General features: G+C 35.9%; 2 protein-coding genes across 51 annotated transcripts in view; one reads left to right on the top strand and one right to left on the bottom strand.

Moving 5' to 3' along the window:
• Nucleotides 1-15397, top strand: part of LOC145890420 (protein NLRC5-like) — a 327828-nt gene that overhangs the window by 191786 nt on the left and 120645 nt on the right. For 43 of the 50 annotated variants that reach the window (XR_014399557.1, XM_082981463.1, XM_082981464.1 and 40 more), the window contains 6 exons: nucleotides 1273-1434; nucleotides 2183-2344; nucleotides 2893-3054; nucleotides 3513-3674; nucleotides 4000-4161; nucleotides 4780-4941. Coding sequence is in view for 49 of the 50 variants with exons in the window: in XM_082981463.1 (XP_082837589.1) it covers nucleotides 1273-1434; nucleotides 2183-2344; nucleotides 2893-3054; nucleotides 3513-3674; nucleotides 4000-4161; nucleotides 4780-4941 (972 nt within the window). In the remaining variant the exon portion in view is untranslated. The remainder of the gene's footprint in view (nucleotides 1-1272; nucleotides 1435-2182; nucleotides 2345-2892; nucleotides 3055-3512; nucleotides 3675-3999; nucleotides 4162-4779; nucleotides 4942-15397) is intronic. The other 7 variants (XM_082981453.1, XM_082981461.1, XM_082981421.1 and 4 more) reach the window with 6 other exon arrangements.
• LOC145890348 (barrier-to-autointegration factor 1-like) lies at nucleotides 12062-12550 on the bottom strand. The gene is made up of 2 exons (XM_082981337.1): nucleotides 12316-12550; nucleotides 12062-12260 (listed from the first exon to the last, which is right to left on the bottom strand). The coding sequence occupies exons 1-2, from the start codon at nucleotides 12442-12444 to the stop codon at nucleotides 12117-12119; spliced, it is 273 nt and encodes a 90-aa protein (XP_082837463.1). The 5' UTR covers nucleotides 12445-12550; the 3' UTR covers nucleotides 12062-12116.

Consider the following 15397-nt stretch of genomic DNA (forward strand, 5'->3'; position numbering starts at 1 on the left):
ACTTGTTTGCCTACTGTTGTGTGCCTGTAAGTTTCATTTTGACTCTCCACTACTTAATGGATTACGACGGTGATATCAAGTTTGTTTCACTTACTCGGATTCTGGCTTTTACATGTGTGAAGTATTTACAAACTGAACACTTCAAAGGTGATCAATCACTGTTAACCAAACTAGCAAAAATGGCTTTTGATGGATTTGAAAACCAGAAGATTATTTTTGACATTAAGGATTTAAATGCTGCTGGCATTGATGCTTCCACAGCGAATACATTTTTACACACTTCGATTACCAAGAAAGGAAACCATAAGTCGAAAATATTGAATGGACACAAACATATTTATTTCTCGCATTTGATCTGGCAAGAGTTTTTTGTTGCGGTTTACCTGATGATGATCATGCCATTGCAAGATTTCAAGAAACAATGCCCACGATTTTCCGATGATAGATGCGAAGTTGTTGCCAAGTTTACGTTTGGAATTAGTGATTCTTTAGTTTTTGAAGAACTTAACGTTGCTGGGTTTTCTACATGTACACATGAAGATTGGACAGCTAAGAAGTCACTGTTAAAAAATCTAGCAGTATCGCTTATGAATGATGAAGAAATTATTCAAGGTTGCATTTGGGCACGTGAAGCAAATGATGTGGAAATAACTTCATCTGTTTCCTCCTTACTTCTTGACGATCTCGACATTTCAAATTCAGTGCCCAATGACATTCAACTTAGCCCATCTGACGTTGAAAACCTGTGCTTCGTGATACAAAAGAGAAACCAACCGGTATGAATGGTGCAGAAAATGATGCATTTCTTTTCTTTCGTAGGACTTCCAAACGTGTGTAGTCTTATTGTATTTCCCCCCAAAAAAAAAAAAATACAAATCTGGGAAAAGTGACTAATTGTAATTAGTTTCGAAGATTTGTTAATGTTACCATTAATTCAATACATAGATTGGCCAGAATACCACTTCTGTTTCATTGTAAATGATTATAGCGGGGTAATGAATAATTTTTGCTTTGCTACAGAAATCCTGTTTCGTTGTAATGCTAGGACATGGCAGCAATGTTGTAATAGCCAAACCCAAATTCTTGCGTCCTGTACAAATGACGTTGTGCTATAAAAGGGTGTATTTAGTACTAAATTTTCTGCTTGATTTAGAAAAGGAGGTATGCATGGTGTGAATCACAACAAATGTACAAATCAAAACTGAATCTAAAATACATAAACAGTCACTAGTTAAGGTCACTCACACTTCATTTTGCTAAACATGTTTACAGCTGAAGAAACTCGACTTATCTGACAACCCGATTGGAGACAGCGGTGCAGCATCGGTTGCAAATTGCATCGAAAACATTGAAGATATAGACCTGAGTAAATGCAGTCTGACAAGTGTTGGTGCCAAACATCTGCACCAAAGTATTAAACGTTTACAGAAACCGGTAAGTGCCATTGGTTTGCCATGTCCAAATTAATCCTTACTCTCGCCCCATGTGTGTCAGTGTTTGTTTTGTGCAATCCCATTATCAATGACTTGAAACACAAACCCTTTTCAGAAAATGCTTGTAAAGGTTCTCAAAAGCATTGTTCTGACTAGGGATGCACCGAAAGTTCGGTTTCCTGAATTTATTCAGCCGAATCTAAGGTTTTTACGATTATTCGGTTTTGGCAGAGTGTTTTTGCAAAATTTGGCCGAAACCCAAACGTTTTTACTGCATGCAACGCTGATACGCAAAGTTTAGTATAGTTAGAATCAATGTTCAAACTGCACGAATGTGTTCGTTTTATTTTTTTTTTTTGTGACAGGAATGATGACATTCAACTTTAAGCATTTGGTACAGCAGTCAAGGTTTATTCTTTAAGTGCCAATAAAAGGCTGTATGATAGGATGAGATTCAATCTAGCAGATGTTTTGTTTAAATTTATTGGGTTTAAAGAGATATAGATACCAAAATTAGTTCTGGTTTATTCGGCAACTTTTGCCGAATATTCAGTTTCTGCCAAATAAAAAAATTCCTGTTTCGGTGCATCATTAATTTTGACACATTTTGAAATTTCTTCCTCTCATCGAATGATTTTATTTTTTTGTCAGATGTAAACAACAAACTTTGCACAGTTGTGGTGTACCCTGTTTTGGCCTGTCAAAAATGTTACTATAGATCATGCCTGTTTCAACCAGTATTTATTTAGCTGAAGAAGCTTGACCTTTACTACAACCAGCTACAGGACAGCGGGGCAGCTTGGGTGTCAAACTGCATCCACAACATTGAAGATGTTGACCTGAGTAAATGCAAACTGACAAGTCTTGGTGCTAAACATCTTTCAAAAAGCATAAAAAAGTTGGAAAATCCGGTAAACCTCAACAAACTAACCACATGTTATAATTTCTTGCTTTTTGTCAATTATTTTCATCACTCGCAAGTTGAAAAACTTTGAGTTCCCCATAAATTTATTCCTATTTTGTGTGGGCATTTCCATAAAAATATTGTAAACGACATAAACAGAAATCGAAGGTTGTTTAAAATTGAAACAAAATGTGCAAAATTGCTTTTGTTTAGTGAATGCCATTTGCTATATAAAAAGGCATAAAGTAATAGTTCAAGTAATGCAGCCAAAGTATGGCTGCTCCATGTCTGTCGCTGAAGGTTTGCTCAGCACCTCAGCCTCTTACTTTTGTACAAATAGATGAAGCAAACAAATGTAGGAAGCTTTTTAATGTGTATTTGGTATCAATATCACGCGAAGAAAGCAATGTGTAGCTTATAGTAACGAATATTTCGCACCAAAACTCGGATAAGATTTATTGCAAGACTCTATATTCCATGGGACGAGACAACCCAGTGTTGCCTAAAATAGAACGATCGTGCATTTTGGTTTGGAACTAAAGCAAACGTGCTTAGCTGAAGAAACTTAACCTGTCTGACAACCCGATTGGAGACAGTGGGGCAGCTTTTATAGCTAATTGCATTCACAACATTGAAGATGTTGATCTGGGTAAATGTAACCTGACAAGTGTTGGTGCCAAACATCTTTCAAAGAGCATCAAAAAGTTGGAAAAACCGGTAAGCCTTAACTAGCTAACTAACTAACTAACCACATATTCTTTATTCTGCTGATCAAGTATAATAAAAATATGAACAATTAATTTTTCCTTCCTAACCTTAATTATATCAAGCACAGTCGAACAAATTCTTATGACAACTGTAGCTGTAGTTAGTTTTTTGGTTTCATTGTCATAGATTTGTATCATTGTGCTTTATTTATCATTAAATATCATATATAGTTGTAGGAATTGTAGCACCTTTGCAACTGGAGAGCAATACACATAAATCGTTTTGTAGTGAAGAGATAACTTTTGTCTTGTGATAACTCCCAGTATCATTATGGCTGACTGATGATTATTAAGTTATATTTTTTCATCTATAAATGTGGTATGTATAGAGCTTGTAAATAGAACTAATATTAACGCTGGGTTACATTATTGCTATTGACAGTTACTTTATAGCCACAATCTATTCAGGTGAAGAAGCTCAACCTATCCGACAATCCGATAGGTGACAGTGGCGCAGCCTTGGTTGCAAAATGCATTCATAACATTGAAGATGTTGATCTGAGTGGATGCAAACTGACAAGTGTTGGTGCTAAACATCTGTCTGGCAACATTAAATCGTTGAAGAATCCGGTAAGCATGATGTGTCTGTTTTTATTGCGCTTTGAAAGTCAAACATCCCTTAGCCAAAAATGAAAAATTGCAATGAAGGAAGCATTTTTTATAGTTTTGCCTGTTAGTGGGCACAGACAGACTCAGTCATTCAACAATAACATTGATGATGAATACAGTTACGTTTGAAATGACCGTTTAAAACATTTTAACAAAATCTTACAAATAAAAATCTTACATAAATCTAACAAAATATCAAACAGGGTTTTGTCCATGTGGAAAAGTGGTTTGAAACTGTAGATTAATTTTTGTAACCTGCGCTAAGTTTGACTTTTTATTGATTTAGCTGAAAGGGCTTGATCTTTACGACAGTCCGATCAAAGACAGCGGGGCAGCATCGGTTGCAAACTGCATCCACAACATTGAAGATGTAAATCTGGGTAAATGCGACCTAACAAGTGTAGGTGCCGAATATCTGTCCAACAGCATTAAACCGTTGAAGAATCCGGTAAGCGTTTTCTGCTTAAAACCATTAAAACTGTGTCAGTCGTAAATCATCACCCTTTACTCAAAGAATGCAATAAACATGCCTGAAAACAATGATTTAGTTCACAACCCCTAGCACGAAACATTTCGAAAAACTTTTTAGAAATGTTCGCAGCTGACTAAGAGATCGTAGTGTTGCATTTTTGAAAGTGCAAGCATTTTTGATTTTTACCACACCGGTATTCGAACGCTGAGTATTCTGTTGACGAATCCCTGTTAGGTTTATTCCTTGTATATTGGGTCGGAGACTTAGTCTGCTCTTTAAACTTCATCGTTTAACTTGCCGCATGAAAACCCCAGACTTGGAATGAAATAAATCATTAGGTTTCCAAATTTGTAAAATAGCTTTGGAGAATAACTTGTCTTTACAGGTAGGACAACAAATTATTTTGCAAAACCGTAAACCTGGATTTTAATCCCAAATTTTTCACAATGAAGCAATTGAAAGCCGTCAATATTTATTTGATACATTAATTAATTAATTGAGACTCACACATTAATTGATTTTTAATTGATTTAATTGATTTTTAACATTAATTGATACTCACACAGCCTTAAACATAAAAATGTTCTGTTTCAGCTGAAGAAACTCGACTTATCCAACAACCCGATTGGAGACAGCGGGGCAGCTTCGGTTGCAAATTGCATCGAAAACATTGAAGATATAGACCTGAGTGGATGCAACCTGACAGGTGTTGGTGCCGAACAACTGTCCGACAACATATGCTCTTTGCAGAATCCGGTAGGAGTGAACTGTAAAGTGGCTTCAGTGATGAATAAATACAACATACGTATTATTTACCAAATATACCAAACCAACGCACTTTAATTATACAAAATGCTGTACACAAAGCCGTAGGAAAAAATTACACCAACAAACCCACGAGAAAGAAAACAAAACTTTAACAGGAAGAAAACCTTTTTCGTTTTTCCACCAGACGAGCGCACTGACCATTCCACTTTCCTTGCATAGTGAGACACGCATATGCAAACATTTATTTTTGCCCCGTGATACGGTTCATTCACCCGTAACTGGAAGTACAGCAAAGCCCTTGCGACCTTTTGTTTGTCCGTTTAAACGCCCTAGAGCAAGACTAACCAAGTGGGCAGTCCAGAGTGAGTAGGCTTAAAATTGGTGGCTTATAAGAGTTACCGTCAAAAGTCTACGATAGCCCCGGACCGGTGTCCGTGGACGTATTGTTTCGGTTTCTGCTCCCAAGTTCTATCGGATTACAAGATATTATAAAGTGTAGACAATACACGCGATGTGAACAAGTCTGATTATTTCAGTGGTTTTGTTTATGGGTTCTGCGTCCATTGCGTAGAATATTTAGAACTCTAAATTTTTCAAGTCTTTTTGAAGTTAAACATCAAGCATACTAACCTATAAAATATGAAACCCCATTCTTAAACAATTTTTTGTGCAATAGATTTTAAGTTCATCGATTAGCGCCAGCAACACAAATACAATATTGCTTGAAACTTTGCCTATTTATTCAGCTGAAGAGACTTGGCTTATCTGGCAACCCCATAGAGGACATTGGGGCGGCTTCCGTGGCAAGATGCATCGAAAATATCGAAAATGTAGACCTGAGTGACTGCGACCTGACAGGCGTTGGTGCCGAACATCTTTCAGATAACATCAAAATGTTGGAGAATCCGGTAAGGCTCAAAGCTAAATATATATTTTATTACGTCTTTTGTGCTGTAAAACATTGTAATAGTCGCGGGTATTAATAACTAAAACTTTTAATGCCAATCAAAACACGTCCACATTGTAGCCACTCAAAAATAGAATGAATGGTACAATGACGACCGAATGCTGTTATAAGTATTACGTTACAAGCTCAATTACTATTTATACATCTACAATACAGGTATGCACAACATATAATGCGACAATGCGTGTCATAATCTTCATACTAATCTTCAAGAATAAAAAATATGAACAAGCAGTTGTTCGTGTAGTAAAATGGAAATTTCCAAAAGAAACACACTTGCCTGATTTATTATTTGTAAATAATTATACCAACGTGCTTTGTTCCATTAGTTGTGTTTTCATGCTTTTATTTTTTAATTTATTTAGATGGAGTCTCTGAATCTTTCTTATAATGATGACTTGGCCGATGAATGTGTTGAGTCATTGGCTGGATGTATTCACAACATAAAAGAATTCCTTGCCGTAGATTGTGATTTTACGCAGGCAGGGAAGGATAAAATTACATCAAATACCGAAGGAGTAGTTCAATTTTAAATCATAAAGCTTCGTTTTTTGAGAAAAACGTTTTCCTCTAGTAAGAATAAATATTATATTTCTGAAGTCAACATATGAAAAAAGGTGCAAATATGATATGTTCATTCTTTTAAACTATCAAAGCAAACGAACCAAGACAAATCATTGTTGGTTAACGTAACGAGAATTGCTATTTGGGATTTTTCTAAAAGCCCACTTCGTTCGTTTGTGTTCGTGCTCTATGGTTGATGTTACTTTTCTTGTTTGAAATAATAATTGAATTTGAACTCTGATTTTTCGCACTTAAATCTCATTTGTTTACCTACATTTCGAACACAAGTCTGTATTTTTTTTTATCTATGCGCCAATTGATTTATTTTTGAAAAACTTGTTGGCAAAGTGTCATGTTACACCCATATATAAAACCCTTGAAATTCCAAAACTTCCCGAAATTGTCAAACAAAACCAGCTTAATTTATGCTCAAGCATTACTTATATCAATTACCTTTGTTTTTCAATAAGTTTTTATTCAACCATCGAACAAACATTCCCATTTCACCAGACACGCGGACAGCTCAAATTATGGTATTCCAATAATGAAGTCTCCATGTTGATAAACACGTGTTGTTTAAGTAATTAGACCAAGGGTGACGTTTGGCACCAAAAACCGGAGGTTATTTCAGCTTCTCCCTGCCCACACTCTCACATTCCCCATCTGTTTTATTTACAGAAAAGTTTGTTGTCGGTGTTTGGGCAAAAATAAAGCAATGAATGAATGAATTTAAGTGCGCCAGATGGAAACGCTATGACACACAGATGTGATTACATTGAAATAAAAAAATGGTTATGTAACAATTTTCTGCTTCGCGATTGCATAAAAAATCACTGTTTTTCGAGAACAAATAAAGCTACTTTGTTCGTCTATGTTGCTCTTGGCACCTAGTTTGGTACCCAACATATCGACGATTGACCGAAAGGTACCACAAAGTGGAAATATGTGTGCCTGCTAGTCTACCAGCTAGCACAGTGCCACATCAACAGCTGCACTGATGAGACCTTACAAGTCGAAACAGTGCGTGTATACACCCTGTCTGCAGCTCTCATTGATTATTATGGCTATTTTGCGCATATAATAAAGCTACTTTATTATTCTTGCTTTCCTTTTCAATCGAAACGAAAAAATTTTAAAAGGATTTCAACTCACGCGATTGAAACTGAACGTTTCTTAAAAACTTCCTTTAGTAGTTTGCACCGAGTAAACTAAATATCTGTATAATACGGAATCTATAGAATTATCATATAGCGCATCTTTCGGCAACTCCACACAGTATGTTAAAAACCAACGCAAAGTCATGAATGTTGCTTTGAACTAACTTTATGTACAAAAAAATAAATTAAATGTCTTCGAACCAATCTATCGAATGTGTAGAAGCATCCGTCGGGCCATACGACACTCAATCTACTAAGAGCCTAAGTTGAATTAAAGCAAAGTGATGGAAGCCGTTAATCAAATTTCTCTGCTAATTAATAACTACAGATTGCGCAGTTAGTTAATATAATATGTTGCATAGCATTGATAGAAACCTGAATCTGCGCATAACATGAAAATAATTGCAGTGCCGTGGGCGAAACTAGGCACAAAAATCCAACAGCTGCACAAAAATCATACATGATATTTTCAGACTTCATATGCATGCATAATCGTTAGATTAAGTTAGCATCGAAGATTTGCAAAGATTCTGTTTATTATTCTTATCCACGAAAAACATTTTGCAATGGAAATTCATCTCAGTTGACAAGATTTACTCGTACCAAAGTGTCAACCGGGAATAAACCTACCTATTTACATATATAGCCTATCTAAATACATTTAGAAATGGCTATAACCAATGCAACAATTAACATTAAACGCATGGTGTTGCCCAGGATAAACACAACGTTTTCTTAATTAATCAGAATTGCTCTTCTGGCACTTATAGTTTCTGAAGTGGGTTTTTTAGGCAAACCATATAGTTTTTATCCGGAAATCCAAATACTACCGAGTGAAACTCATTTCTAATGTTAAGTTCACAGAAAGCAGTTTTTCGGGCTGCTATTTCAACAAAAAATAAATATGCGACAATTGTTTCTTTTATGTACATAAAAAAATTTAAGCCTGTTAGAATAATCAGCGTTTTGCAAAAGATTTGAATGACACACTTTATTTGAAATGAAGGCGCCTGAACAAATATAATTAGTTTTTAGAATTTTACTCTATCTTCATAAACAAGTTGAGGTGTTTGGCCTTTAAGCGATCTTTTATATTTAAAAGTTTAGAAATAATCCCCGAAATAAAATAGTTATCACCCTACTCCCAACAAATACATCATTAATCCAGGTGAAATACAACGGACATTTTACAGAATTTTTAGTGAAGTTTTACATTTAGTACTGAAACCATTTATTTTTTTCCCTTTTTACCCATTTTCCTATTTCTCTTCTAAGCAAAACTGCTGTATCACACTTCACGCTGTAAATCCAATTAACGTGCCGTACAAATCAGTAGCCTGAAACATAATGACCTTTTTACTTTCATTTTCAATTAAGGCACTTTTAGAAATCTCTTTTAACCAATTTGTACCTGGCCTTAGCAATCCGTGGAAGTTGGGAATTAGAAAGTCCCTAAATTGTGATGCTAATAAACTCATCATGTTCCATTGCAGGTTCGAACAGTCACTAAAATTAGATTTCAAGCAAATTGGTTTACTGCTGTTGGGCGGAAACAAACTTGAAAAGTGATAAAGTGAGAAGACCTTATATTTATGTAAAAGTTATACATCAGTCCCGGCATAATCCTCATGAATATCGAACAAAATTACAGATCGTCCGATTGACAAGCAGCAAACTGACAACTTGGGCACCGCGTAGAAGTCGGCGATCTTACACACGTGATCCGCTTGGGCTTTTTGTGCCATTTAAAGTACGCGGCTAACGTGCCATCACCATGCATTGATTCATAAGTGGGAAAACTATCGATACCAGGTTTTAAGGTAAAAATCTCTTCTGGCATATATCAGCTTTTGCAATTGATAGATTATTGTGCGCCATTGTTTATTTGTAAATTAGTCTTTGCGACAAACAAGCCAGGTTTTTACCTCATCAGGTAAAGTTACCGCTTGAGCAAATGTTAAAAATGCCTTCTTTGTGACGCAACAATCGTCACTCAGCAAAACCAAACTCTCGATCAACGAAACCAATTTCTTTACCACCAACAATTGGATGGAAATTTCTTTTTAGTCAGCAGCAACACTTTATCCGCATTTGTTTATTGACACTACATTGCGGCCCTTGAGTTACTTTGAAATTTTTATTTGCCCGTTAGAAAATTCAGGTGCACATGATGTTGTTTACATTCGAATGACCGTTTTGCTATCGTTTCCCTGGCGCTTCAAACAAGTTCCTGGCTTAGAAACTCTTAACAAAAGAAGTTGCCGCTTCATCGATTTTTGAAAATGTCTTCTTTGTGACGCAATAATGATCACCCAGCAAAACTCAACGAGCGTTTGGTGGAAACTTTTGTTCTTCTCCCAGTCAATTGTAACTCAAAACGTTCGTACACGTGTTATATGATCCTGCGAAACCAATTTCTCTACCATCAGCCGTTGAATGGAAACTTTTGTTCAACATTTTTATTTTTGTTTTCACCATTAGATACTATTAATATACAGGAAAGCCATTTGTGAAATTTTGTATACTTGCTACAGAAATGTATCAAGCGAAACCAACTACTCTTGCATAATGCTGACCATTGGATGAAAACTTTTGTTCTTAATTCCTTCTCGTCAGCACCAACATTGGTTTGTGATAAAATATTCATCCAATTGATCATTTTGAATCATCAAAGGACAAAAATTTTACTTTGCTCTGGGACGGCAAAATATGTGTTTGTATTTTTGAGTCGCGAAACAAAAATTTGGCAAGAGAACGCGGTTCAGTGTATAAGGGAATTCCACAAATGTTACTAAAGTTGTGAAACTTATTCATAGGTAAAGAATTGACAACATCTGGTAAGAGGGTGCGGTCTACAAACATCAGGTTCAAAAACAACATACATACACAGTTAATGTAATTTAAACACTTCGAAAAACTTGTGTAAAGTCCAAATAAACCAGTGTTAAACGGCAACCTAAAGACACTAGACTAAATTTTATGCGCATACATATGCGGACTGACGAACATCTACGAATTCTTTCGGCCATTCAGTGGAAACTTTTATTCGACTTAATTCATGTATTCTTTTATAGATTTGTGGTATATAATTTAATAGTTGTCGTTGACCAGTTTATAAGTGAAAAATTATGCATACATTTGATTTCACGCTTCGATACTGTTAAGATAATCATTTGAAATTTTTTTTCATTTCTGTTTAAAAAGTGTAACTCCCGTTTCAAGTTCACAGATTCACTTAATGCTTCGTGGCAATGCATCTTCATACCATATCACGGCAAAATTATTAAAAATTGTGAGATTATTTGCTTTAAAACCTAAAAATACTATAGTGCGTTCAATTGCTAGGGTTATTGTGTGCCATTGTTTATTTGTAAATTAGTCTTTGCGACAAACAAGCCAGGTTTTTACCTCAAACAGGTAAAGTTACCGCTTGAGCGAATGTTAAAAATGCCTTCTTTGTGACGCAACAATCATCACCCAACAAAACCAAATTCTCCATCAACGAAACCAATTTCTTTACCACCGACAATTGGATGGAAATTTCTTTTTAGTCAGCAGCAACACTTTATCCGCATTTGTTTATTGACACTTATATTGCGGCCCTCGAGTTACTTTGAAAGTTTTCATTTAGCCGTTAGAAAATTCAGGTCCACATGATGTTGTTTACATTCGAATGACCGTTTTGCTATCTTTTCCCTGGCGCTTCAAACAAGTTCCTGGGCTAAAAATTCTAACAAGAGAAGTTACCGCTTCAGTGATTGTTGAAAATGTCTTCTTTATGACGCAACAATGATCACCCAGCAAAACTAAGCTCTCGATCAACGAGCGTTTGATGGAAACTTTTGTTCTTCTCCCAGTCAATTGTAACTCAAAACGTTCGTACACGTGTTATACGATCCTGCGAAACCAATTTCTCTACCATCAGTCGTTGAATGGAAACTTTTGTTTAACATTTTTATTTTTGTTTTCACCATTAGATATTTTACGCGCATGCATATGCGAACTGATAAAAATCTGCGAATTCTTCCGGCGATTTGGTTCAAACTTTTGTTCGACGTATTTTATTTATTCGTTTTAGGATTTGAGGTATTTAATTAAATTGAAAATTCTTTAAATTTTTTTTCCTTTCTAATGCTTCGTATCAATGCATCTTCATACCACATCATGGCAAAATTATTAAATATTTGTGTGATTATTTGCTTTAAAACCTAAAAATACTAACGTGTGTTTAAATTTTTGTTGAATTGTTTTATTTCTAGAAAACGTTTCCAATCGGCGATTTAGAATCTTTTTCGTGGGAAAGTTGCAGTGCAACGTGAACTTGTTGATCTTAGTTTTAGTCATCAATACTGATATTTACTTGAAACATACATTTGTTTACACACAATGTTAAAGTAAACCTTTCTAAAACAACACGCGGTCAACATTTTATTCAGTTTATTAACAGCAGATTTGAAAACTGGTGATTTTCAAATTTATTGAAAGTTGTCATACCAACTATCATAAGCACGATAAGCGTTTTGGGCATAGTCAGATCTCATCTTAAACTCACTCTTCATAAATCCAACAAATTGTTGTTCATTTCTTCCATCAAGATATACACGGTACAAATCTGTAGCCTGAAGAAAAATAAATTAACATAATGTTGATTTTGCGTATTCTTAACTTATTTACCTGTGAGTATCCCTTGTCGACCATTCGTTGTGCATAGCTTCTGCCAATTCCAGGTACTCGACTAATTGCGTGATCCCTTATGGAACCGGAAACAAAGTCATCATGTTTTAAAGTGGTAGGGTAATTCATTTTATGTTTGATATCTTCGTGATGCAGTAAAATATCTTTGTTTGCCAAAAATAAAATAAGTTACTATAGTCCTTGAACAAAGCACAAGATTATACGGTTTCATGTAATAGTTTCTGTTTTTACTTAAGCAATGACAAAAAAGAAATACGCGTTACCTCAGCTGTATCACCTAGAAAATGACTCGTTTACACCAACCATGCTTTGCTTTTAGCGAAATGATACGGTCATGTGATTATTCTAACCTTCTTCATGAAGTAAACTATTGGCCATGCTTGGTTTCTCAACCTACACAGACAACCACGTGGAGCGAAACCAAATTCTCTATCGTTAACCGTTGGTTGAAATACTTTTGTTCGATTTGTTTCATTTGTTCATACATAAAGTTGTACTTTGGAATCCAAGCCAACGTGAAAAGTTGATGATTCGTTCAACTCACATTAAATAGTGGTTTAAACCTTGTGGCAAATATCAACGACTCCTTTTTTAATTCAAAGTAAACTATACCTTAATAATTGGATCTCACTCATTCGGTAAAACGATATTCGTAAAAGTCAGAATATTGATTTTAATAATGTAGTTTCTGAAAGTAACCTCATTTAATTTCTCTACGAAAAACTGACCAAAAAGTCTTTTCTTTGTTCATCGATCCACATTTTTATCCACATCGGGATTCGAACCCAGTATTCTGTCCAGGAAAACCTTTTTTCTCGCAAATTCGAAATTACAGGCAGTGAAACCTATCCGTAATTTACAAATTTAACAATAGCTCACAGTTATAAAACTCGCACAGGTAAACGTGTCTGCACACAATGAACGGCTTTTGACGCTAGATGTCGATCGAGAGTCTGTCACCGTCAAAACGCCAGTCTGCTGCCTCTAAGGCGACTTGTATCCTGAAACTAAACATGTATTGCGCTTAACTATACGGGAAAAAACGTCAAGGAATAGATCTCCAAATCCAACATCTTAACTTTCGATACGTGTTGGCTGTTAGAACCTAAATCACACAGTTATTTAGTTGACATGGATTTTGCCTGGTGATTGATCCAACAAAGAGAGTGCGTTATAGTACACTTAAGTTAGACTTGTTTCTGAAATACGTACTCATGTCTTAATATTTTGTTGTATATGTGCAGATAAATTTTGTGTTTTCAAAATACTGATGACCTGTCGTCTCACCATTCTCGCCCCAAAACCTCGGTTGCAGCGAGTTTTTTTTTATAGATTTAACAAGTCGCTAAATCCGGTTGTCAATGATTCTGCAGTTTTACAGTAATGCCACAATATTGTAAACGATTGTTTGTAGTTGTGATGTAAGGAATAATCGTATATAAGTGCAGCTTTTATGGGCCCTGGTTGGCATAGTAACTAACATATTATATTTTTGCCTGCGTGCTCGGAACAAGTCCAGTTTATTTTTTCAACAGCAATTTGCTGCAGAAGTGAAACGCGCCATATCGATACAAGACTCGACAAAGCATGAACTTTAACCTCTACATTACAAAAAACATCCATCAAAACAACACAATCATAAAAAAATTATAACCACTGATGACAAGTAGACATTTTTGAACACGTAGATAGCGCCACAATGCGGCCAATATACGCGTACTCTCTGTAAATAAATCAGCATACGAGGCTGAAATCACTGCGCCACTGACAAAGTGGCAATTTGCATCATTTGAGTCAGGACGAGGTTGGCAGACTTCATACAGGAAATGGAAAACGTCTGTCGGCCCCGGCCGAATTCCATTTTTCCGTTTTTTTAGAACTCGGTATGGGCCCTCGTAGGAGTCGTAAAAAGGGCAGAAAACTTACACGCTTGCGTCCAATGTCTTGGGAACAGTTTCTTTGGGTTAGGCTTGTCATATCATATGAGACGGTAAGAGTTTCAAACGACCAACTTCGATGCTGCCTAGTGGTAAACACATGACCGACACATGTAGGTATGGTGATATCTGGAGGAGAAACAAATTCATGCAATCTCGTAAATTGGTCGACCATTGTAAGTAAAAAAAATGTCCACATTAACATGAGCAAGATGAATCGGTGGAGTCGGGAAGTGTACAAGCTGTGAATACACCTGATGCGGCATTTAAATTTTTTGGCACAATTTGTTGCTGCATTCCATGCCACACTAATTTAGAAGCAAAGAGCTGGCGAGTACTCAAATAAATTGGTGTGGTAAATGTACAATGTTACATTTTTTTGCAACCAAGCGCAATGGGGCGAGGGACATCTTTGTAAACACAACAAATTATGGTAACCCTGGCAACACCACAAGGATTGTCGCGAAACTGACGTTGGTAACTTGCAGATCAAGCTGTGCAGTTACAAAGACAGTCTTTCGAAATTTCTGTGGAGTGTACTGAGGCTCTGGATAAGTCAACGGTTTATAGTCAGTACAAGCCGCAAAACTCAATCCAGGAAATAGTAAAATGAAGAATTGACAGGAACGAAGGAAGAAATCAAATGCACTGTATGTTGCATCGGGTGGTCGAGGACCACTTGCTAAAAGAGGCCAACTCCAGACACCGTCAATAAATGCTGCAACAATGCTACAAACAATGTTTGTGACGTGGCAGCAGTGAGAGCATTAGCTACCAGAAGAAAAGGAAGTTGCAAAAGCGTCTCTCGTGCAAGTAATGTCTTTTACACAGGCAGGGAAGGATAAAATTACATTAAATGCCGAAGGATTAGTTCAATTTTAAATCATAAAGCTTCGTTTTTGCGAAAAACAAAACGTTTTCCTCTTCTTTTGTCCAAAGACAACAAGAATAAATATTATAGTTTTTGACGTCAACATATGAAAAAGGATACAAATATGATTTGTTTATTCTTTTAAATGAAAACAAACCAAAAATACAACAACACATATTATTGTTGGTTAACATAACGAGATATAGTATTATGGATTTTTTTTGAAAGCGTACTTTGCTTAATTGTGTTCGTG

This window comes from Ascidia mentula, chromosome 2 (assembly GCF_947561715.1).
Source record: "Ascidia mentula chromosome 2, kaAscMent1.1, whole genome shotgun sequence".
NCBI lineage: Eukaryota > Metazoa > Chordata > Ascidiacea > Phlebobranchia > Ascidiidae > Ascidia > Ascidia mentula.